We start from the raw sequence: 23,235 nt of genomic DNA on the forward strand, positions 1-23,235 counted from the left end.
ACAATAGCCAGCAGCAGGGGAGCCCCCCAAAATCCCACCGCAGGGGTACCCCACAATAGCCAGCAGCAGGGGAGCCCCCCAAAATCCCACCGCAGGGGTACCCCACAATAGCCAGCAGCAGGGGAGCCCCCCAAAATCCCACAGCAGGGGTCCCCCACAATAGCCAGCAGCAGCGGAGCCCCCCAAAATCCCACAGCAGGGGTCCCCCACAATAGCCAGCAGCAGCGGAGCCCCCCAAAATCCCACCGCAGGGGACCCCCACAATAGCCAGCAGCAGCGGAGCCCCCCAAAATCCCACCGCAGGGGACCCCCACAATAGCCGGCAGCAGCGGAGCCCCCCAAAATCCCACCGCAGGGGTCCCCCACAATAGCCGGCAGCAGCGGGGCCCCCCAAAATCCCACCGCAGGGGTCCCCCACAATAGCCAGCAGCAGCAGAGCCCCCCAAAATCCCACCGCAGGGGTCCCCCACAATGGCCAGCAGCAGCGGAGCCCCCCAAAATCCCACCGCAGGGGTCCCCCACAATAGCCGGCAGCAGCAGAGCCCCCCAAAATCCCACCGCAGGGGTCCCCCACAATAGCCGGCAGCAGCGGAGCCCCCCAAAATCCCACCGCAGGGGTCCCCCACAATAGCCGGCAGCAGCGGAGCCCCCCAAAATCCCACCGCAGGGGTCCCCCACAATAGCCGGCAGCAGCAGAGCCCCCCAAAATCCCACCGCAGGGGTCCCCCACAATAGCCAGCAGCAGCGGAGCCCCCCAAAATCCCACCGCAGGGGTCCCCCACAATATAGCCAGCAGCAGCGGAACCCCCAAAATCCCACCACAGGGGTCCCCCACAATAGCCAGCAGCAGCGGTGCCCCCCCAAATCCCACCGCAGGGGTCCCCCACAATAGCCAGCAGCAGCAGAGCCCCCCAAAATCCCACCACAGGGGTCCCCCACAATAGCCAGCAGTAGCAGAGCCCCCCAAAATCCCACCACAGGGTTCCCCACAATAGCCAGCAGCAGCGGAGCCCCCAAAATCCCACCACAGGGGTCCCCCACAATAGCCAGCAGCAGCGGTGCCCCCCCAAATCCCACCGCAGGGGTCCCCCACAATAGCCAGCAGCAGCAGAGCCCCCCAAAATCCCACCACAGGGGTCCCCCACAATAGCCAGCAGTAGCAGAGCCCCCCAAAATCCCACCACAGGGTTCCCCACAATAGCCAGCAGCAGCGGAGCCCCCAAAATCCCACCACAGGGGTCCCCCACAATAGCCAGCAGCAGCGGTGCCCCCCAAATCCCACCACAGGGGTCCCCCACAATAGCCAGCAGCAGCGGTGCCCCCCAAATCCCACCACAGGGGTCCCCCACAATAGCCAGCAGCAGCGGAGCCCCCCAAAATCCCACCGCAGGGGTCCCCCACAATAGCCAGCAGCAGCGGAGCCCCCCAAAATCCCACCGCAGGGGTCCCCCACAATATAGCCAGCAGCAGCGGAGCCCCCAAAATCCCACCGCAGGGGTCCCCCACAATATAGCCAGCACCAGCGGAGCCCCCCAAAATCCCACCGCAGGAGTCCCTTACAATATAGCCAGCAGCAGCGGAGCCCCCAAAATCCCACCGCAGGGGTCCCCACAATAGCCGGCAGCAGCGGAGCCCCCCAAAATCCCACCGCAGGGGTCCCCCACAATAGCCAGCAGCAGCGGAGCCCCCAAAATCCCACCGCAGGGGTCCCCACAATAGCCGGCAGCAGCAGCACCCCCAAAAATCCCACCGCAGGGGTCCCCCACACAGACAAGCAGGTCGACCACCACAGGGCCTCCCCCCAATAGTGATCGGCAAGTAGCATTTTTCACCCTGAAACCACTGACCTCCATGGCGTCCACAAGCTAGCATGCTGCTGCGCTGCTTTCCTCTGCGTGCCGCCTTGGTAAATAGAGAATACGCCCATGATGTGACCTCAGAACACGCCCCCTCCCGATATGACACGCCCCCGGAAATGACGTCACACCTGGAAGGAGCCCGTACGCTCTAGCATTTACCATGCGCTAAGTGGTACCGGAATCTGCGGCTTGCACAGAGCGGTTACCGGAGGGTGGCGAGGAGCGAGAAAGGCAGCGGAAGGTGAGTATATAATGATTTTTTTTTTTTTTTTTATTTTAACATTCGATCCTTTTATAGGCTGCGTCAATAGTAAATCTTGGTCACACAGGGTTAATAGCGGCGGTAACGGAGTGTGTTACCCGCGGCTTAACGCGGTCCGTTACCGCTGCCATTAACCCTGTGTGAGCGGAGGGGTGTATGCGGGCGCCGGGTAGTGAGTGCGGGGAGTAAGGAGCGGCCATTTTTTTCCGGACTGTGCGCGTCGCTGATTGGTCGCGGCAGCCATGACAGGCAGCTGCCGAGACCAATCAGCGAACGAATAACCGCGACAGAAGGACAGACAGACGGAAGTGCCCTTAGACAATTATATAGTAGACTAGATGGTGGCCCGATTCTAAAGCATCGGGTATTCTAGGAAATGTATGCTCACGTAGTATATTGCCCAGCCACGTAGTATATTGCCCAGCCACGTAGTATATTGCCCAGCCACGTAGTATATTGCCCAGCCACGTAGTATATAGCCCAGCGACGTAGTATATTGCCCAGCCACGTAGTATATAGCCCAGCCACGTAGTATATAGCCCAGCGACGTAGTATATTGCCCAGCCACGTAGTATATTGCACAGCAACGTAGTATATTGCCCAGCCACGTAGTATATAGCCCAGCGACGTAGTATATTGCCCAGCGACGTAGTATATAGCCCAGCCACGTAGTATATAGCCCAGCGACGTAGTATATTGCCCAGCGACGTAGTATATTGCCCAGTCACGCAGTATATTGCCCAGCCACGCAGTATATTGCCCAGCGACGTAGTATATTGCCCAGCGACGTAGTATATTGCCCAGCGACGTAGTATATAGCCCAGCCACGTAGTATATAGCCCAGCCACGTAGTATATTGCCCAGCCACGTAGTATATAGCCCAGCGACGTAGTATATTGGGCAGCCACGCAGTATATTGCCCAGCGACGTAGTATATTGCCCAGCGACGTAGTATATTGCCCAGCGACGTAGTATATAGCCCAGCCACGTAGTATATAGCCCAGCCACGTAGTATATTGCCCAGCCACGTAGTATATAGCCCAGCGACGTAGTATATTGCCCAGCGACGTAGTATATAGCCCAGCCACGTAGTATATAGCCCAGCGACGTAGTATATTGCCCAGCCACGTAGTATATTGCCCAGCCACGTAGTATATAGCCCAGCGACGTAGTATATTGCCCAGCGACGTAGTATATAGCCCAGCCACGTAGTATATAGCCCAGCGACGTAGTATATTGCCCAGCGACGTAGTATATTGCCCAGCCACGCAGTATATTGCCCAGCCACGCAGTATATTGCCCAGCGACGTAGTATATTGCCCAGCGACGTAGTATATTGCCCAGCGACGTAGTATATAGCCCAGCCACGTAGTATATAGCCCAGCCACGTAGTATATTGCCCAGCCACGTAGTATATTGCCCAGCCACGTAGTATATAGCCCAGCGACGTAGTATATTGCCCAGCGACGTAGTATATAGCCCAGCCACGTAGTATATAGCCCAGCGACGTAGTATATTGCCCAGCCACGCAGTATATTGCCCAGCCACGCAGTATATTGCCCAGCCACGCAGTATATTGCCCAGCGACGTAGTATATTGCCCAGCGACGTAGTATATTGCCCAGCGACGTAGTATATTGCCCAGCGACGTAGTATATTGCCCAGCCACGTAGTATATTGCCCAGCCACGTAGTATATTGCCCAGCCACGCAGTATATTGCCCAGCGACGTAGTATATTGCCCAGCGACGTAGTATATTGCCCAGCGACGTAGTATATAGCCCAGCCACGTAGTATATTGCCCAGCCACGTAGTATATTGCCCAGCCACGTAGTATATTGCCCAGCCACGTAGTATATTGCCCAGCCACGTAGTATATTGCCCAGCCACGTAGTATATTGCCCAGCCACGTAGTATATTGCCCAGCCACGTAGTATATTGCCCAGCCACGTAGTATATTGCCCAGCGACGTAGTATATTGCCCAGCGACGTAGTATATTGCCCAGCGACGTAGTATATTGCCCAGCCACGTAGTATATTGCCCAGCCACGTAGTATATTGCCCAGCCACGTAGTATATTGCCCAGCCAAGTGGTATATTGCCCAGCCAAGTGGTATATTGCCCAGCCAAGTGGTATATTGCCCAGCCAAGTGGTATATTGCCCAGCCACGTAGTATATTGCCCAGCGACGTAGTATATTGCCCAGCGACGTAGTATATTGCCCAGCGACGTAGTATATTGCCCAGCGACGTAGTATATTGCCCAGCGACGTAGTATATTGCCCAGCGACGTAGTATATTGCCCAGCGACGTAGTATATTGCCCAGCGACGTAGTATATTGCCCAGCCAAGTAGTATATTGCCCAGCCAAGTAGTATATTGCCCAGCCAAGTAGTATATTGCCCAGTGACGTAGTATATTGCCCAGCGATGTAGTATATTGCCCAGCCATGTAGTATATTGCCCAGTGACGTAGTATATTGCCCAGTGACGTAGTATATTGCCCAGTGACGTAGTATATTGCCCAGTGACGTAGTATATTGCCCAGTGACGTAGTATATTGCCCAGTGACGTAGTATATTGCCCAGCGACGTAGTATATTGCCCAGCCAAGTAGTATATTGCCCAGCCAAGTAGTATATTGCCCAGTGACGTAGTATATTGCCCAGTGACGTAGTATATTGCCCAGCCATGTAGTATATTGCCCAGTGACGTAGTATATTGCCCAGCCATGTAGTATATTGCCCAGCGACGTAGTATATTGCCCAGTGACGTAGTATATTGCCCAGTGACGTAGTATATTGCCCAGTGACGTAGTATATTGCCCAGTGACGTAGTATATTGCCCATTGACGTAGTATATTGCCCATTGACGTAGTATATTGCCCAGCGACGTAGTATATTGCCGAGCCATGTAGTATATTGCCCAGTGACGTAGTATATTGCCCAGCCACGTAGTATATTGCCCAGTGACGTAGTATATTGCCCAGTGACGTAGTATATTGCCCAGTGACGTAGTATATTGCCCAGTGACGTAGTATATTGCCCAGTGACGTAGTATATTGCCCAGTGACGTAGTATATTGCCCAGTGACGTAGTATATTGCCCAGTGACGTAGTATATTGCCCAGTGACGTAGTATATTGCCCAGCCAAGTAGTATATTGCCCAGCCAAGTAGTATATTGCCCAGTGACGTAGTATATTGCCCAGTGACGTAGTATATTGCCCAGCCATGTAGTATATTGCCCAGTGACGTAGTATATTGCCCAGTGACGTAGTATATTGCCCAGCGACGTAGTATATTGCCCAGCGACGTAGTATATTGCCCAGCGACGTAGTATATTGCCCAGCGACGTAGTATATTGCCCAGTGACGTAGTATATTGCCCAGTGACGTAGTATATTGCCCATTGACGTAGTATATTGCCCATTGACGTAGTATATTGCCCAGCGACGTAGTATATTGCCGAGCCATGTAGTATATTGCCCAGTGACGTAGTATATTGCCCAGCCACGTAGTATATTGCCCAGCGACGTAGTATATTGCCCAGTGACGTAGTATATTGCCCAGTGACGTAGTATATTGCCCAGTGACGTAGTATATTGCCCAGTGACGTAGTATATTGCCCAGTGACGTAGTATATTGCCCAGTGACGTAGTATATTGCCCAGTGACGTAGTATATTGCCCAGTGACGTAGTATATTGCCCAGTGACGTAGTATATTGCCCAGTGACGTAGTATATTGCCCAGTGACGTAGTATATTGCCCAGTGACGTAGTATATTGCCCAGTGACGTAGTATATTGCCGAGCCACGTAGTATATTGCCCAGCCACGTAGTATATTGCCCAGCGACGTAGTGTATTGCTCAGTGACGTAGTATATTGCCCATTGACGTAGTATAGTGCCTAGCCACATAGTATAGTGCCTAGCCACATAGTATATTGCCCAGCCACATAGTATATTGCCCAGCCACGTAGTATATTGCCCAGCCACGTAGTATATTGCCCAGCGACGTAGTATATTGCCCAGCGACGTAGTATATTGCCCAGCGACGTAGTATATTGCCCAGCGACGTAGTATATTGCCCAGCGACGTAGTATATTGCCCAGTCATGTAGTATATTGCCCAGCGACGTAGTATATTGCCCAGCGACGTAGTATATTGCCCAGCCACGTAGTATATTGCCCAGCCACGTGGTATATTGCCCAGCCACGTAGTATATTGCCCAGCCACGTAGTATATTGCCCAGCCAAGTGGTATATTGCCCAGCCAAGTGGTATATTGCCCAGCCAAGTGGTATATTGCCCAGCCAAGTGGTATATTGCCCAGCGACGTAGTATATTGCCCAGCGACGTAGTATATTGCCCAGCGACGTAGTATATTGCCCAGCGACGTAGTATATTGCCCAGCGACGTAGTATATTGCCCAGCGACGTAGTATATTGCCCAGCGACGTAGTATATTGCCCAGCGACGTAGTATATTGCCCAGCGACGTAGTATATTGCCCAGCGACGTAGTATATTGCCCAGCGACGTAGTATATTGCCCAGCCAAGTAGTATATTGCCCAGCCAAGTAGTATATTGCCCAGTGACGTAGTATATTGCCCAGCGATGTAGTATATTGCCCAGCCACGTAGTATATTGCCCAGCCACGTAGTATATTGCCCAGCGACGTAGTATATTGCCCAGCGACGTAGTATATTGCCCAGCGACGTAGTATATTGCCCAGCGACGTAGTATATTGCCCAGCGACGTAGTATATTGCCCAGCGACGTAGTATATTGCCCAGTCATGTAGTATATTGCCCAGCGACGTAGTATATTGCCCAGCGACGTAGTATATTGCCCAGCCACGTAGTATATTGCCCAGCCACGTAGTATATTGCCCAGCCACGTAGTATATTGCCCAGCCACGTAGTATATTGCCCAGCCAAGTGGTATATTGCCCAGCCAAGTGGTATATTGCCCAGCCAAGTGGTATATTGCCCAGCGACGTAGTATATTGCCCAGCGACGTAGTATATTGCCCAGCGACGTAGTATATTGCCCAGCGACGTAGTATATTGCCCAGCGACGTAGTATATTGCCCAGCGACGTAGTATATTGCCCAGCGACGTAGTATATTGCCCAGCGACGTAGTATATTGCCCAGCGACGTAGTATATTGCCCAGCGACGTAGTATATTGCCCAGCGACGTAGTATATTGCCCAGCGACGTAGTATATTGCCCAGCGACGTAGTATATTGCCCAGCGACGTAGTATATTGCCCAGCCAAGTAGTATATTGCCCAGCCAAGTAGTATATTGCCCAGTGACGTAGTATATTGCCCAGCGATGTAGTATATTGCCCAGCCATGTAGTATATTGCCCAGTGACGTAGTATATTGCCCAGTGACGTAGTATATTGCCCAGTGACGTAGTATATTGCCCAGTGACGTAGTATATTGCCCAGTGACGTAGTATATTGCCCAGTGACGTAGTATATTGCCCAGTGACGTAGTATATTGCCCAGCGACGTAGTATATTGCCCAGCCAAGTAGTATATTGCCCAGCCAAGTAGTATATTGCCCAGTGACGTAGTATATTGCCCAGTGACGTAGTATATTGCCCAGCCATGTAGTATATTGCCCAGTGACGTAGTATATTGCCCAGCCATGTAGTATATTGCCCAGCGACGTAGTATATTGCCCAGTGACGTAGTATATTGCCCAGTGACGTAGTATATTGCCCAGTGACGTAGTATATTGCCCAGTGACGTAGTATATTGCCCATTGACGTAGTATATTGCCCATTGACGTAGTATATTGCCCAGCGACGTAGTATATTGCCGAGCCATGTAGTATATTGCCCAGTGACGTAGTATATTGCCCAGCCACGTAGTATATTGCCCAGTGACGTAGTATATTGCCCAGTGACGTAGTATATTGCCCAGTGACGTAGTATATTGCCCAGTGACGTAGTATATTGCCCAGTGACGTAGTATATTGCCCAGTGACGTAGTATATTGCCCAGTGACGTAGTATATTGCCCAGTGACGTAGTATATTGCCCAGTGACGTAGTATATTGCCCAGTGACGTAGTATATTGCCCAGCCAAGTAGTATATTGCCCAGCCAAGTAGTATATTGCCCAGTGACGTAGTATATTGCCCAGTGACGTAGTATATTGCCCAGCCATGTAGTATATTGCCCAGTGACGTAGTATATTGCCCAGTGACGTAGTATATTGCCCAGTGACGTAGTATATTGCCCAGCGACGTAGTATATTGCCCAGCGACGTAGTATATTGCCCAGCGACGTAGTATATTGCCCAGCGATGTAGTATATTGCCCAGCCATGTAGTATATTGCCCAGTGACGTAGTATATTGCCCAGTGACGTAGTATATTGCCCAGTGACGTAGTATATTGCCCAGTGACGTAGTATATTGCCCAGTGACGTAGTATATTGCCCAGTGACGTAGTATATTGCCCAGTGACGTAGTATATTGCCCAGTGACGTAGTATATTGCCCAGTGACGTAGTATATTGCCCAGCGACGTAGTATATTGCCCAGCCAAGTAGTATATTGCCCAGCCAAGTAGTATATTGCCCAGTGACGTAGTATATTGCCCAGTGACGTAGTATATTGCCCAGCCATGTAGTATATTGCCCAGTGACGTAGTATATTGCCCAGCCATGTAGTATATTGCCCAGCGACGTAGTATATTGCCCAGTGACGTAGTATATTGCCCAGTGACGTAGTATATTGCCCAGTGACGTAGTATATTGCCCAGTGACGTAGTATATTGCCCATTGACGTAGTATATTGCCCATTGACGTAGTATATTGCCCAGCGACGTAGTATATTGCCGAGCCATGTAGTATATTGCCCAGTGACGTAGTATATTGCCCAGCCACGTAGTATATTGCCCAGTGACGTAGTATATTGCCCAGTGACGTAGTATATTGCCCAGTGACGTAGTATATTGCCCAGTGACGTAGTATATTGCCCAGTGACGTAGTATATTGCCCAGTGACGTAGTATATTGCCCAGTGACGTAGTATATTGCCCAGTGACGTAGTATATTGCCCAGTGACGTAGTATATTGCCCAGCCAAGTAGTATATTGCCCAGCCAAGTAGTATATTGCCCAGTGACGTAGTATATTGCCCAGTGACGTAGTATATTGCCCAGCCATGTAGTATATTGCCCAGTGACGTAGTATATTGCCCAGTGACGTAGTATATTGCCCAGCGACGTAGTATATTGCCCAGCGACGTAGTATATTGCCCAGCGACGTAGTATATTGCCCAGTGACGTAGTATATTGCCCAGTGACGTAGTATATTGCCCATTGACGTAGTATATTGCCCAGCGACGTAGTATATTGCCGAGCCATGTAGTATATTGCCCAGTGACGTAGTATATTGCCCAGCCACGTAGTATATTGCCCAGTGACGTAGTATATTGCCCAGTGACGTAGTATATTGCCCAGTGACGTAGTATATTGCCCAGTGACGTAGTATATTGCCCAGTGACGTAGTATATTGCCCAGTGACGTAGTATATTGCCCAGTGACGTAGTATATTGCCCAGTGACGTAGTATATTGCCGAGCCACGTAGTATATTGCCCAGCCACGTAGTATATTGCCCAGCGACGTAGTGTATTGCTCAGTGACGTAGTATATTGCCCATTGACGTAGTATAGTGCCTAGCCACATAGTATAGTGCCTAGCCACATAGTATAGTGCCTAGCCACATAGTATATTGCCCAGCCACGTAGTATATTGCCCAGCCACGTAGTATATTGCCCAGCGACGTAGTATATTGCCCAGCGACGTAGTATATTGCCCAGCGACGTAGTATATTGCCCAGCGACGTAGTATATTGCCCAGCGACGTAGTATATTGCCCAGCGACGTAGTATATTGCCCAGTCATGTAGTATATTGCCCAGCGACGTAGTATATTGCCCAGCGACGTAGTATATTGCCCAGCGACGTAGTATATTGCCCAGTTACGTAGTATATTGCCCAGTGACGTGGCCCAGTGACGTAGTATATTGCCCAGTCACGTAAGTGAGAGGTTAAAAAATAAAAAAATAAACATACTCACCTTCCGATCCGAAGTCCCCTTGTAGTTCTAACATACTCACCATACTTGTAGTTCTGTCGCTTGTGCGCGGTACAGGCTGCAGCTTGCGGTCCCTGGGTGTGCTGACGCCGCGGTCACATTACCGTGACGTCATGGCAGGTCCTTCTGCCATGCGCTAAGTGGTACCGGAATCTGCGGCTTGCACAGAGCGGTTACCGGAGGGTGGCGAGGAGCGAGAAAGGCAGCGGAAGGTGAGTATATAATGATTTTTTTTTTTTTTTTTTTTTAACATTAGATCCTTTTACTGTATAGGCTGCGTCAATAGTAAATCTTGGTCACACAGGGTTAATAGCGGCAGTAACGGAGTGTGTTATCCGCGGCTTAACGCGGTCCGTTACCGCTGCCATTAACCCTGTGTGAGCGGAGGGGTGTATGCGGGCGCCGGGTAGTGAGTGCGGGGAGTAAGGAGCGGCTATTTTTTTCCGGACTGTGCGTGTCGCTGATTGGTCGCGGCAGCCATGACAGGCAGCTGCCGAGACCAATCAGCGAACGAATAACCGTTACAGAAGGACAGAAAGACGGAAGTGCCCTTAGACAATTATATAGTAGACTAGATGGTGGCCCGATTCTAACGCATCGGGTATTCTAGTATATGTATGCTCATGTAGTATATTGGCCAGCCACGTAGTATATTGCCCAGCGACGTAGTATATAGCCCAGCCACGTAGTATATTGCCCAGCCACGTAGTATATTGCCCAGCCACGTAGTATATTGCCCAGCCACGTAGTATATAGCCCAGCGACGTAGTATATAGCCCAGCCACGTAGTATATTGCCCAGCGACGTAGTATATTGCCCAGCGACGTAGTATATTGCCCAGCGACGTAGTATATTGCCCAGCGACGTAGTATATTGCCCAGTGACGTAGTATATTGCCCAGTGATGTAGTATATTGCCCAGTGACGTAGTATATTGCCCATTGACGTAGTATATTGCCCAGTGACATAGTATATTGCCCAGCGATGTAGTATATTGCCCAGCGACGTAGTGTATTGCCCAGCGACGTAGTATATTGCCCAGCGACGTAGTATATTGCCCAGCGACGTAGTATATTGCCCAGCGACGTAGTATATTGCCCAGCGACGTAGTATATTGCCCAGCGACGTAGTATATTGCCCAGCGACGTAGTATATTGCCCAGCGACGTAGTATATTGCCCAGCGACGTAGTATATTGCCCAGTGACGTAGTGTATTGCCCAGCGACGTAGTATATTGCCCAGTGACGTAGTATATTGCCCAGTGACGTAGTATATTGCCCAGTGACGTAGTATATTGCCCAGTGACGTAGTATATTGCCCAGTGACGTAGTATATTGCCCAGTGATGTAGTATATTGCCCAGTGATGTAGTATATTGCCCAGTGACGTAGTATATTGCCCAGTGACGTAGTATATTGCCCAGTGATGTAGTATATTGCCCAGTGATGTAGTATATTGCCCAGTGACGTAGTATATTGCCCAGTGATGTAGTATATTGCCCAGTGATGTAGTATATTGCCCAGTGACGTAGTATATTGCCCATTGACGTAGTATATTGCCCAGTGACGTAGTATATTGCCCAGTGACGTAGTATATTGCCCAGTGATGTAGTATATTGCCCAGTGATGTAGTATATTGCCCAGTGACGTAGTGTATTGCCCAGTGACGTAGTATATTGCCCAGCGACGTAGTATAGTGCCCAGCCACATAGTATAGTGCCCAGCCACATAGTATATTGCCCAGCCACATAGTATATTGCCCAGTCACATAGTATATTGCCCAGCGACGTAGTATATTGCCCAGCGACGTAGTATATTGCCCAGCGACGTAGTATATTGCCCAGCGACGTAGTATATTGCCCAGCGACGTAGTATATTGCCCAGTTACGTAGTATATTGCCCAGTTACGTAGTATATTGCCCAGTGACGTGGCCCAGTGACGTAGTATATTGCCCAGTCACGTAAGTGAGAGGTTAAAAAATAAAAAAATAAACATACTCACCTTCCGATCCGAAGTCCCCTTGTAGTTCTAACATACTCACCATACTTGTAGTTCTGTCGCTTGTGCGCGGTACAGGCTGCAGCTTGCGGTCCCTGGGTGTGCTGACGCCGCGGTCACATTACCGTGACGTCATGGCAGGTCCTTCTGCCATGCACTAAGTGGTACCGGAATCTGCGGCTTGCACAGAGCGGTTACCGGAGGGTGGCGAGGAGCGAGAAAGGTAGCGGAAGGTGAGTATATAATGATTTATTTTTTTTTTTAACATTAGATCCTTTTACTGTTGACGCTGCATAGGCTGCGTCAATAGTAAATCTTGGTCACACAGGGTTAATAGCGGCGGCAACGGAGTGTGTTACCCGCGGCTTAACGCGGTCCGTTACCGCTGCCATTAACCCTGTGTGAGCGGAGGGGTGTATGCGGGCGCCGGGTAGTGAGTGCGGGGAGTAAGGAGCGGCTATTTTTTTCCGGACTGTGCGTGTCGCTGATTGGTCGCGGCAGCCATGACAGGCAGCTGCCGAGACCAATCAGCGAACGAATAACCGTTACAGAAGGACAGAAAGACGGAAGTGCCCTTAGACAATTATATAGTAGATGTGTTTTTTTAATTAAAAAAAAAAAGCCCTTACAAAACGGTTTAATGCGTTAAGTAAGGCTGATAGATGAACGAAATTGCCTGTGTTTGTTGCCATAGTAACCCTTCACCGCGCAGCTTCTCGACATAATGGCACGTCTCGTGACAGGTCCACATGTGGCAGAAAAATATATATTTTGAGAACTATAAAATATTAAAACCTTATAAAATGTATAAAACAGTAATCGTATTCAGTATTGCCGCATCTGTAAATGTACAGTTTATGTAAATGTAAACTTTATTAGCCCCTGTGTTAGACGGCGTAAAGAAAGGCAATTAAAATGTTAGAATTGCCTTTTTTCTAAATTAAAAAACAGTCGCATTTTTAAAAAATGGCAACTACAATCCCTGGCAAAAATTATGGAATCACCAGCCTTGGAGGATGTTCATTCAGTTGTTTTATTTTTTTTGGAAAAAAAGCAGATCACAGACATGGCACAAAACTAAAGTAATTTCAAATGGCAACTTTCTGGCTTTAAGAAACACTAAAAGAAATCAAGAACAAAAAATGAAAGAATGATGTAGTCAGTATTTGTTCCTTTTTTAGAACAAGCAGAGGGGAAAAATTATGGACTCGCTCAATTATGTGGGAAAGAATTCTGGAATCGCCCTCTAAATTTCAATTCCCAAAACTAACACCTGCATCAAATTAGGTCTGCTCGTTACTCTGCCTCTAAGGGTGCGTGTCCACGGTCCATAATGACGGCGCTGTGGACGGAGCGGAAACTCGCGCCGCCCCCTTCTGTATGCATAGGACTGTGTTATTTATCTTGCGGTGACGGAGCGTCGCCACAAGGTAAACAGACATGCTGCGTTCTAAAAAGACGCGACACATGTCCATTAATGCAGGGCCGCCAGGTGCGTGCTTGCACGCATAGTGGAGATGGGAATTCATAAAATCCCCTCCCCTATGCTGTAACATCTGGCCGCTGCGGATTGGACGCTGCGGTTGTACACAGCGTTCAATCTGCAGCTAATCCGGATGTAATACTGAACGTGGACACATACCTTAAAAAGGAAAAAGGAGTGATCACACCTTGGAGAGCTGTTGCACCAAGTGGACTGACATGAATCATGACTCCAACACAAAAGATGTCAATTGAAACAAAGGAGACGATTATCAAACTCTTAAAAGAAGGTAAAGGTACCTTCACATTAAGCGACGCTGCAGCGATACAGACAACGATGCCGATCGCTGCAGCGTCGCTGTTTGGTCGCTGGAGAGCTGTCACACAGACAGCTCTCCAGCGACCAACAATGCCGAGGACCCCGGGTAACCAGGGTAAACATCGGGTTGCTAAGCGCAGGGCCGCGCTTAGTAACCCGATGTTTACCCTGGTTACCAGTGTAAAATGTAAAAAAAACAAACAGTACATACTCACATTCACGTCCCCTGCCGTCCGCTTCCCTGCACTGACTGAGCGCCGGCCCTAACAGCAGAGCGGTGACTTCACCGCTGTGCTGTGCTTTCACTTTACGGCCGGCGCTCAGTCAGTGCGGGAAGCGGACGGCAGGGGATGCGAAGGTGAGTATGTAGTGTTTGGTTTTTTTTACATTTTACACTGGTAACCAGGGTAAACATCGGGTTACTAAGCGCGGCCCTGCGCTTAGTAACCCGATATTTACCCTGGTTACCAGTGTAAAACATCGCTGGCATCGTTGCTTTTGCTGTCAAACACGGCGATCTGACGACCAAATAAAGTTCTGAACTTTCAGCAACGACCAGCGATATCACAGCAGGATCCTGATCGCTGATGCCTGTCACACACAACGATATCGCTAGCCAGGACGCTGCAACGTCACGGATCGCTAGCGATATCGTTCAGTGTGAAGGTACCTTAAGGCTATGTGCACACGTTGCGGATTTTCCCGCGGATCCGCAGCGTTTTTGACGCTGCAGATCAGCAGTTTTCCATGCGTTTTACAGTAGCATGTAAACCTATGGAAAACCAAATCCGCCGTGCACATGCTGCTGGAAAAAAAAAGGTGCGGAAACGCAGCTGTGTTTTTACCGCATGTCTATTCTTTGTACGGATCTGCAGCGTTTCTGCACTCATTGACTTGCAGTGAGTCAGGCACATCCGCAGCAAAACCGCAGATGTAAAAAAGATCTGCGGTTTAGCTGCGGATGAAATGCTGCAGATCGGGAGGAGGGAAGTGTGTGGGTGGAGCTATGTGTGTCCGGGGGTCTGCCGGGGCTGTCTGAGGGTCTGTGGACTATCCATGGGTGTCCGAGGGTCTGCGGGCTGTCCGTCGGGCTGCGTGTGGGTGTTGTCCGGGGGTCTGCGGTGCGTGTGCAGACATTGTCCGATGGGACTACGAAGTCCCATTCGGCTATGCCTGCTACAGTGATTGACACATTAGCCAATTATGGGACAGTAGTAGTTCCATCATCCAGCTATTGTGTTGAATGTAAAAAAAAAAAAAAAAAGCCCACATTCACACATATACAGTACAGGCACAACATGCAGTACATAATAATCTTTATTTTTATATAGCGCTAACATATTCCGCAGCGCTTTACACATTATCATCGCTGTCCCCGATGGGGCTCACAATTTAAATTACCTATCATTATGTCTTTGGAATGTGGGAGGAAACAGGAGTACCCGGAGGAAAACCATGCAAACACGGGGAGAACATTAAAACTCTTTGCAGATGTTGTCCTTGGTGGGATTTGAACCCAGGACTCCAGCGCTGCAAGGCCGCAGTGCTAACCACCGCGCCACCGTGATGCAGTACATACAACATGCAGTACATACAACATGCAGTACATACAACATGCAGTACATACAACATGCAGTACATACTCGCCAATCACCTTGATGCCGAAGCCGTCAATCACCTGTAAAATATTAAAATAATGAACCAATCGTATGCTCCCTGATCCGCAGTAATCCAGTTAATACGAGTGTCCCACGACGATCTCCCGTGGAGCGCTACCACATCAGCTGCTGCGACCGCTCTCCAGGGGCTCCGGCGATACAATGACGGAAGGTATCCTTCCGCACTGTATCTTTGAGCCGCTGTGAGTATAGTTCAAGTGAGAGCAATGAACTAAGGTAACCTCTTCAGTGATGCACTGCAGGAGCCATTGTCTCCTGTCAGTGTGTCACTGGAGGCCCTATAGACCGGTGACATCACCCGATGTCACTGTTCTATAGGGGAGATCGTCGTGGAACACTTTGTTAATTGGATTACTGCGAATCAGGGAGTATACGGTTGGTTTATTATTTTTTATTTTTTGCAGGCGATCGAGGGCGTTGCAGGAATTTGCCGCTGTTGTAAGCATGGTGAAAGTAAGAATATTAAAATACTTTACTCGTGTTTGTGTGTGTGTGTGTTTTTAACTCTTTCACTACTATAGGATTAGTAATGGATAGGTGTCTTATTGATGCCTCTCCATTACTAACCGGGCTTAATGTCACCTTACAATACAAAGGTGACATTAACCCCTTATTACCCCCATTTCTGGGGCGGCTGGGTGCTGGTTTTTTTAACGGGGGGTGGGCAAATATCCATGGCCCCTCTCTCGGCTATGAATATCAGCCTGCAGCTGTCTGCTTAGCCTTTCTGGCTATAAAATATAGGGGGACCCCACGTCATGTTTTCAGGGGGCCTAAAATAGCCAGTAAAGGCTATTCAGGCAGCTGCGGGCTGATATTCTTGGCCTGGAAAGGGGCCATGGGTATTACCCCATTCCCAGGCTACAAATATAAGGCCGTCGGCTTTCCCCCTCTGGCGCAAAAAATTGCGCGGGGGCCCACGCAGTTTCCCCCCCCCTTTTTTTTTTTTTTTAATTAAAAATATTATTCATTAATAAACATCGGCCTTGCTGTTATATATCTATGGATAGATGTAGATAGATATATGGATAGTTAGATATGTGGATAGATATATCTATAGATACATAGGTAAATCTATCCATAGATATATCTATCTCATTCCTTCTATCTATCGATAGATAGAAGGAATTAGATGGATAGATGGAATGAGATAGATAGAAGGAATGAGATGGATATATAGAAGGAATGAGATAGATATGAGCCAGATAGAAGGAATGAGATCGGTAGATAGATCTATAGATAGATAATATCTATGTATAGATCGATCTATCTATCCATCTCATTCCTTCTGTCTATCATCTATCTATATTTATATCTATCTATTATCTATCTGTGTGTAATTGAGTGTGGGTTGGACAAATGTAAAAGAGGAGGTTGCACAAGAAATTACATCACAAATCTTTTTTTTTTTTTTTTTTGTTCAATAATAGATCTTTATTAAGCTTTCAAATGTGCATAAAAAACGCACCTTCTTTTTCTGCCAAGAGATGTGGAAAAATCCGCAGGCAAATCTGCAATGTGTGCACATACCCAAAATCAACATGCAATGTTGCAAAAGATGTTGGTTGTTCATAGTCAGCTATGTCTAAAATCTGGACCAAATACAAACAACATGGGAAGGTTGTTAAAGGCAAACATACTGGTAGACCAAGTAAGACATCAAAGCGTCAAGACCAGAAACTTAAAACCATATGTCTCCAAAACTGGAAATGCACAACAAAACAAATGAACGAATGGGTGGGAACTGGAGTCGATGTCTGTGATCAAAAAGTACGAAATCGCCTTAAGGAAATGGGATTTACATACAGAAAAGCTAAAAGAAATCCATCAATAACAGCTAAACAGAAAACAACAAGGTTACAATGGGCTAAGGCAAAGCAATCATGGACTGTGGATGACTGGATGAAAGTCATATTCAGCGATTAATCGCGAATCTGCATTTGGCAAGGTGATGATGCTGGAACTTTTGTTTGGTGCTGTTCCAATGAGATTTATAAAGATGACTACCTAAAGAGAACTTGCAAATTCCCACATTCATTGATGATATGGGGCTGCATGTCAGGTAAAGGCACTGGGGGAGATGGCTGTCATTACATCTTCAATAAATGCACAAGTTTATGTTGATATTTTGGACACTTTTCTTATCTGATGTTTGGTGATGATGAAATAATTTTTCATGATGATAATGCATCCTGCCATAGAGCAAAAACTGTGAAAACATTCCTTGAAAAAAGACACATATGGTCAATGTCATGGCCTGCAAATAGTCCGGATCTCAATCTGATTGAAAGTCTTTGGTGGAAGTTGAAGAAAGTGGTCCTTGACAAGGCTCCAACCTGCAAAGCTGATCTGGCAACAGCAATCAGAGAAAGTTGGAGCCAGATTGATGAAGACTAGTGGACACTCATTAAGTCCTTGCCTCAGAGACTGCAAGCTGTAATAAAAGCCAGAGGTGGTGCAACAAAATACTAGTGATGTGTTGGAGTGTTTTTTTGTTTGTTTTTCATGATTCCATAATTTTTCCCCTCTGCTTGTTCTAAAAAAGGAACAAATACTGACTACAACATTTTTTGTTCTTGGATTTCTTTTAGTGTTTCTTATAGCCAGAAAGTTGCCATTTGAAATTACTGTAGTTTTGTGCCATGTCTGTGATCTGCTTTTTTTTTTTTTTTTTTTTTTTTTTTATATAAAATAAAATAAACAACTGAATGAACATCCTCCAAGGTTGGTGATTAGGTACGGTAATTTTTGCCAGGGGTTGTATAATTTTTTTTTATTATTACAAATTTGTGTCCTCTATCACCCAGTTTTCCTCACAGAGGAATGGAAAGGATTCTTTACAGTAAGAGCACTGTGTAACCATGCGTCTGTGTGTTGTAGGTGATGTCGCTTTCTCGCCAGCCAACTCTGGGATGCCATTTACCATCGGATGAAGCAGGGACGATACATATTATTTAGTTCTCAGCTCGCGCCGGTGAAGGAGCCATCATGGCCGACCCATTCATAAACATAGACATGTCCTCCGGCCTCTCGAGGGCACAGAGCGGCCAAGGAAATCGAAAGCACAAGGAATTTTTGAAAAAGCGGAAGTATCTGGAGAAACGTGGATTCCTCAAGCAAAAACAGCTGCCGAATAAGAGACCGGGGCAGCCGAAAAATGCGTGGGAGTGTGGCCGACACAACGGGCAGGCGGAGAGTCATGGGCCGGGGAAACATCAGGGGGTACTGGATGGGTCATCCCGGACTGTGACTGCAGGCGCACCACACCAACCGGGGACGTTAAGCATCAGTATAAACTGTGCCGCTAATCATCCTGCCACCCCCTCCAAAGACTGCAATGCCCCCACAATGAACGGCGTCAAAGAACCCGCCAAGCCCCTCATACCGCAGCGCAACCTGCTGCTTAGCGAGTATGAGAGCGGCCTCTCTGCTGCCATGTCAGTGCCCAGCCACAAGCTGCTTGCTATTGACTGTGAAATGGTGGGTACGGGGTTTAGGGGCCGAAACAGCGCCCTGGCACGGTGCAGCATCGTGAATTACCATGGGGACGTGGTGTATGACAAGTACATAAGGCCCGTCTGCCCAGTCACTGACTTCAGGACCAAATGGAGTGGGATCCGGAGGGAACATTTATCCAACGCTACCCCCTTCAGCGTAGCACAAAAAGAGGTAAGATTGCTTTCAGGGAAAAGAGGAATGGAGCATGCTGGATTTCAACATGCCCAGTCTTTGTTTTACGCCGCCACCAGCCATGTCAGCTATCTGCCTACTCCCCTCTAAGCCCCAAAACCCACGTGTATCAACTTATTTAACCAATTCCTGCATAGTCTGAATGGCCGCCTTTTAGAGATTGATGGTGTAATGGTTCATCAGTGCTTGATTGGTGCTGTCTGATTTCTAAGCACTCCACTGTTCAGCACAGCACCAGTCATCCAAGTGTGGCGATGTCTGGTACTGCAGCTCAGTCCTAGCTACCACATACTTGGTGTGGCCTCGAATGTAATTGTATGAACTATTAGTTTATTAAAATACTTAATACTTATGGGGAATATAAAAATGGCAAAATCTTTTCTTTTTTTTGGGTTGGGGCATTGTTTTTCCCTCCAAGAAAAAGTAATAGTTATGGCTCTTGGAATAAGATACTTTAGACATGTTGTGCCCTACAGGTACCACTAGAGGGAGCACACGGTATAGAGGTAGTGACCTGAAGGTACCTCTAGAGGGAGCTCGCAGTATAGAGATAGTTGTCTGCAGTTATTACTAGATTGAGCCCACGCTATAGATGTAGTGACCTGCAGGTATCACTAGAGGGAGCACACAGTATAGATGTAGTGACCTGCAGGAATCACTAGAGGGAGCCCACGCTATAGATGTACTGACCTGCAGGTATCACTAGAGGGAGCCCACGCTATAGATGTAGTGACCTGCAGGTATCACTAGAGGGAGCCCACGCTATAGATGTAGTGACCTGCAGGTATCCCTAGAGGAAGCACACAGTATAAACATTGTTGCATCTTGCAGGCACCACTTAGGCTTCTTTCACAGTTCCGTTGGTACGGGGCCGTTACAAAGCGTCGGCTCAACATTCCGACGGACAGTGGTGATTTTTTTGCACAACGTGGGCAGCGGACGCAGTGTTTCAACGCGTCCGCTGCCCATTGTGAAGTCCCAGGGAGGAGGGGGTGCAGTTCCGGTCGCGCCTGCGCAGTTCAAAATGCAGGACCCGACGTACGAAAAAACGTTCCCTTGAAAGTTTTTTCGCTACGACGGCCTGCCAAATACCGGCGCATCCAGTGCACGACGTATGGAAAATGTGTCATACGTCGCGATGCGTCGGTAATACAAGTCTATGGAGAAAAAACGCATCCTGCGGGCAACTTTGCAGGATGTGTTTTTTCTCCAAAACGATGCATTGCGACGGATGCCAAACGACGCAAGTGTGAAAGAGGCCTTAGAGGGAGCCCACAGCATAAATAGACATGTTGCAACATGCAGCATTCATTGAGGGAGCACACCACTTATTTAACTTCTTTCTAAATCCCACAGGTCCTGAAACTTCTCCACGGTAAGATAGTAATTGGCCACGCCATACAAAATGACTACAAGGCCCTGAGCTACTTCCATCCTAAGGAGATGACTCGAGACACGTCGAAGATCCCCCTGTTGAACCGTAAAGCTGGCTTCCCAGAGAAGGAAACTGCATCCCTGAAGCGTCTCGCCAAACAGATTCTTCATAAAGACATCCAGGTACGGCCCCCACACCTCTCTCCGAGTCCGTTTTGTCCTGATGTTTCAGTTTTCCAGTGTACGGTTAACATGACATTTCCTGTGAAGCACCCAATGGCAGCCATGTGGTCATAACAACCCATTAGTCCTCCTTCATCACTTTGCATGAGGCTAATGGGAGCCATGACAATATTTAAATGGTTAAACGGCAGTGATCAGAGCCAGACGTGATGGCCAAAGCTTAGCAGACTCAGATCGCTAGTGAAAAATGTTTTTGAATGTACGGTCTCTAATGAAGTTTACTTAACATAGAGAAAAAAATACCTAAAAGTGACTTTATTAAGTATGCCTTAAAAGGATGGTTAACATCCGATAACAGTCATACATACACAGAAAAAATATCTTAAAAATAGATATAGATGGGAGCAGGGAATTGCTACCCACACCCTAAACTGTTGCCTATCCTGTTTCTTACCTACCAGCGGAGGTTGGCACCCTAAGGGGATATGATAGTGGCGCCCCCGCTCCTCGGTGGCTGTCCTTATTAGCCCTAGATGACCCTAATTATAGAGAGGGACATATAAATGTGTGCAGACTTAGGCAAGTAATAAACAAAAACAACCCGTTCCCTAGATAGACACCCTAATGATTTGGTAATAATGTGTCCAAGGGAATGACAGATAATCAAAAAAGAGAATCTGTATGGGACCAGTCAAAATATAGAATGCAACGGATAATGATGGTAGGGGTATAATCAATGAAGTCAGAACCCTATAGTGTGCGGAGGCGCCACTATCGTATCCCCTTAGGGTGCCAGACTCCGCTGGTAGGTAAGAAACAGGATAGGCAACAGTTTAGGGTGTGGGTAGCAATTCCCTGCTCCCATCTATATCTATTTTTAAGATGTTTTTTCTGTGTATGTATGTCTATTATCGAATGTTATCCATCCTTTTAACGCATATCTAATAAATAGTAATTTTTAGGTCTTTTTTTTCTATGTTAAGCAGACCCAGATCGCCTCTTGAGACTAACCCTCCACACGAGGTATAAAGAGCTGCGTATGTTAAGAAAAATGTACGATGTATACATTCACCCTATATTTTGTCTTGCAGATGGGAAAAGGCGGCCATTCCTCTGTAGAAGACGCCAAGACTACGATGGAACTGTACCGGGCAGTGGAGGCGGAGTACGAGCGGGAGCTGGCGGCAGGCGCAGCACAACAATGATCTCTCATCTTCACGGTTTTATCATAGCTAAAAAATTTTATATGACGTCAAGGGAATAAAATAGGAGTGTCGCCTCCCTCCTACACTGTGTCTTGTGTCTGATATGTATGCAGGGGGCGAACAAAAAGTCACCAACTACTGAGCTCTGATCTCATCTCTTCCTATAGGGTAATTGCATGAAAAACCGCTCCCTAATAAAATCTCCATGTAATAATGACAGAGATCTGATAGACTACGAGGGAATAAAAGGGACCCAGCAACTCTGAACGTAGAAGTGGGAACACCGCTCCCATAGACTGACTAGTGGCAGTCATGTACATTCACTATTGCGTCTTTCACCCAGAAACCCTTCGTTGTGATGGGTAGGGGGTCACACCGGCCAGACCCCCAGCAATCATACCTGTGTCACTGTAAATCAACCCACATTTATAGGGATAACCCTATAAGTGATTATGGATATTTGGCTGCACCTTTAAAGGGGGTTTCCATATGGAATGTAAGTTTGTGGATGGCCTCCTTCCAGAGGGGATGGAGAGGTTCGCGTGCAGCCCCCTCTCGGAGGGGGTAACAAGGGTTGATGGGCTGCCACCTCCAGGAGGAAGCGGAGAGGGTCGAAGGGCCGCCGCCACCCGGAAAGGACAGAGAGGGTCACGGGCGGCCGCCTCCTGGAGGGGACAGCAAGGGTCATCGGTGAATGCCTTGTTTACTATAAATAGTGGATTGGGAGGTAAAATGAGTTGATAGAAACGCCCTTCTCTGATTTTATTGGCTGTTTGCTGTCAGTGAATGACATTAGGTTACAACTGGAAACTTCTCGTAGCTTTGATGATGACGTTACCGAGCTTTCAGTAGGAAGACATATTTGTGTTTTCAGGTGTCTACAATGCAGGATTTGACAGTGCAGTAGAATCGGAAGAATTATAGTGAATGGAGCGAAAAGTTATTCTTGAGAAGCCACTGTCCTAAAATGTGGAAACTGATACAGGTGCTTCTCACAAAATTAGAATATCATCAAAGTTAATTTATTTCAGTTCTTCAGTACAAAAAGTGAAACTCATATATAGAGTCATTACAAATAGAGATGAG

At 47.9% G+C, this 23,235-nt stretch overlaps 1 protein-coding gene across 2 annotated transcripts; it reads left to right on the forward strand.

Annotated features, from left to right (window-relative positions):
* The first annotated feature begins 1,961 nt into the window (after positions 1-1,961).
* On the forward strand, positions 1,962-22,232 carry ISG20L2 (interferon stimulated exonuclease gene 20 like 2). 2 transcript variants are annotated; one of them, XM_077258201.1, is made up of 4 exons: positions 1,962-2,100; positions 18,578-19,366; positions 20,744-20,944; positions 22,036-22,232. In XM_077258201.1, the coding sequence occupies exons 2-4, from the start codon at positions 18,686-18,688 to the stop codon at positions 22,147-22,149; spliced, it is 996 nt and encodes a 331-aa protein (XP_077114316.1). In that variant the 5' UTR covers positions 1,962-2,100; positions 18,578-18,685; the 3' UTR covers positions 22,150-22,232. The 2 variants fall into 2 exon arrangements, with proteins under 2 accessions (XP_077114316.1, XP_077114308.1); XM_077258193.1 differs by lacking the exon at positions 1,962-2,100 and adding an exon at positions 10,344-10,433.
* Positions 22,233-23,235: the final 1,003 nt, after the last annotated feature.

Source organism: Ranitomeya variabilis, chromosome 1, assembly GCF_051348905.1.
Source record: "Ranitomeya variabilis isolate aRanVar5 chromosome 1, aRanVar5.hap1, whole genome shotgun sequence".
In the NCBI taxonomy this organism is placed as follows: Eukaryota; Metazoa; Chordata; class Amphibia; order Anura; family Dendrobatidae; genus Ranitomeya; species Ranitomeya variabilis.

What these genes read in the sequence shown, in the direction of transcription:
- ISG20L2 (XM_077258201.1), top strand. Translation starts at nt 18,686, where the DNA reads ATGGCCGACCCATTCATAAACATAGACATGTCCTCCGGCCTCTCGAGG. An exon ending in TCAGCGTAGCACAAAAAGAG is followed by an intron (nt 19,367 to 20,743) that starts GTAAGATTGCTT and finishes TAAATCCCACAG; the next exon opens with GTCCTGAAACTTCTCCACGG. An exon ending in TTCTTCATAAAGACATCCAG is followed by an intron (nt 20,945 to 22,035) that starts GTACGGCCCCCA and finishes TTTGTCTTGCAG; the next exon opens with ATGGGAAAAGGCGGCCATTC.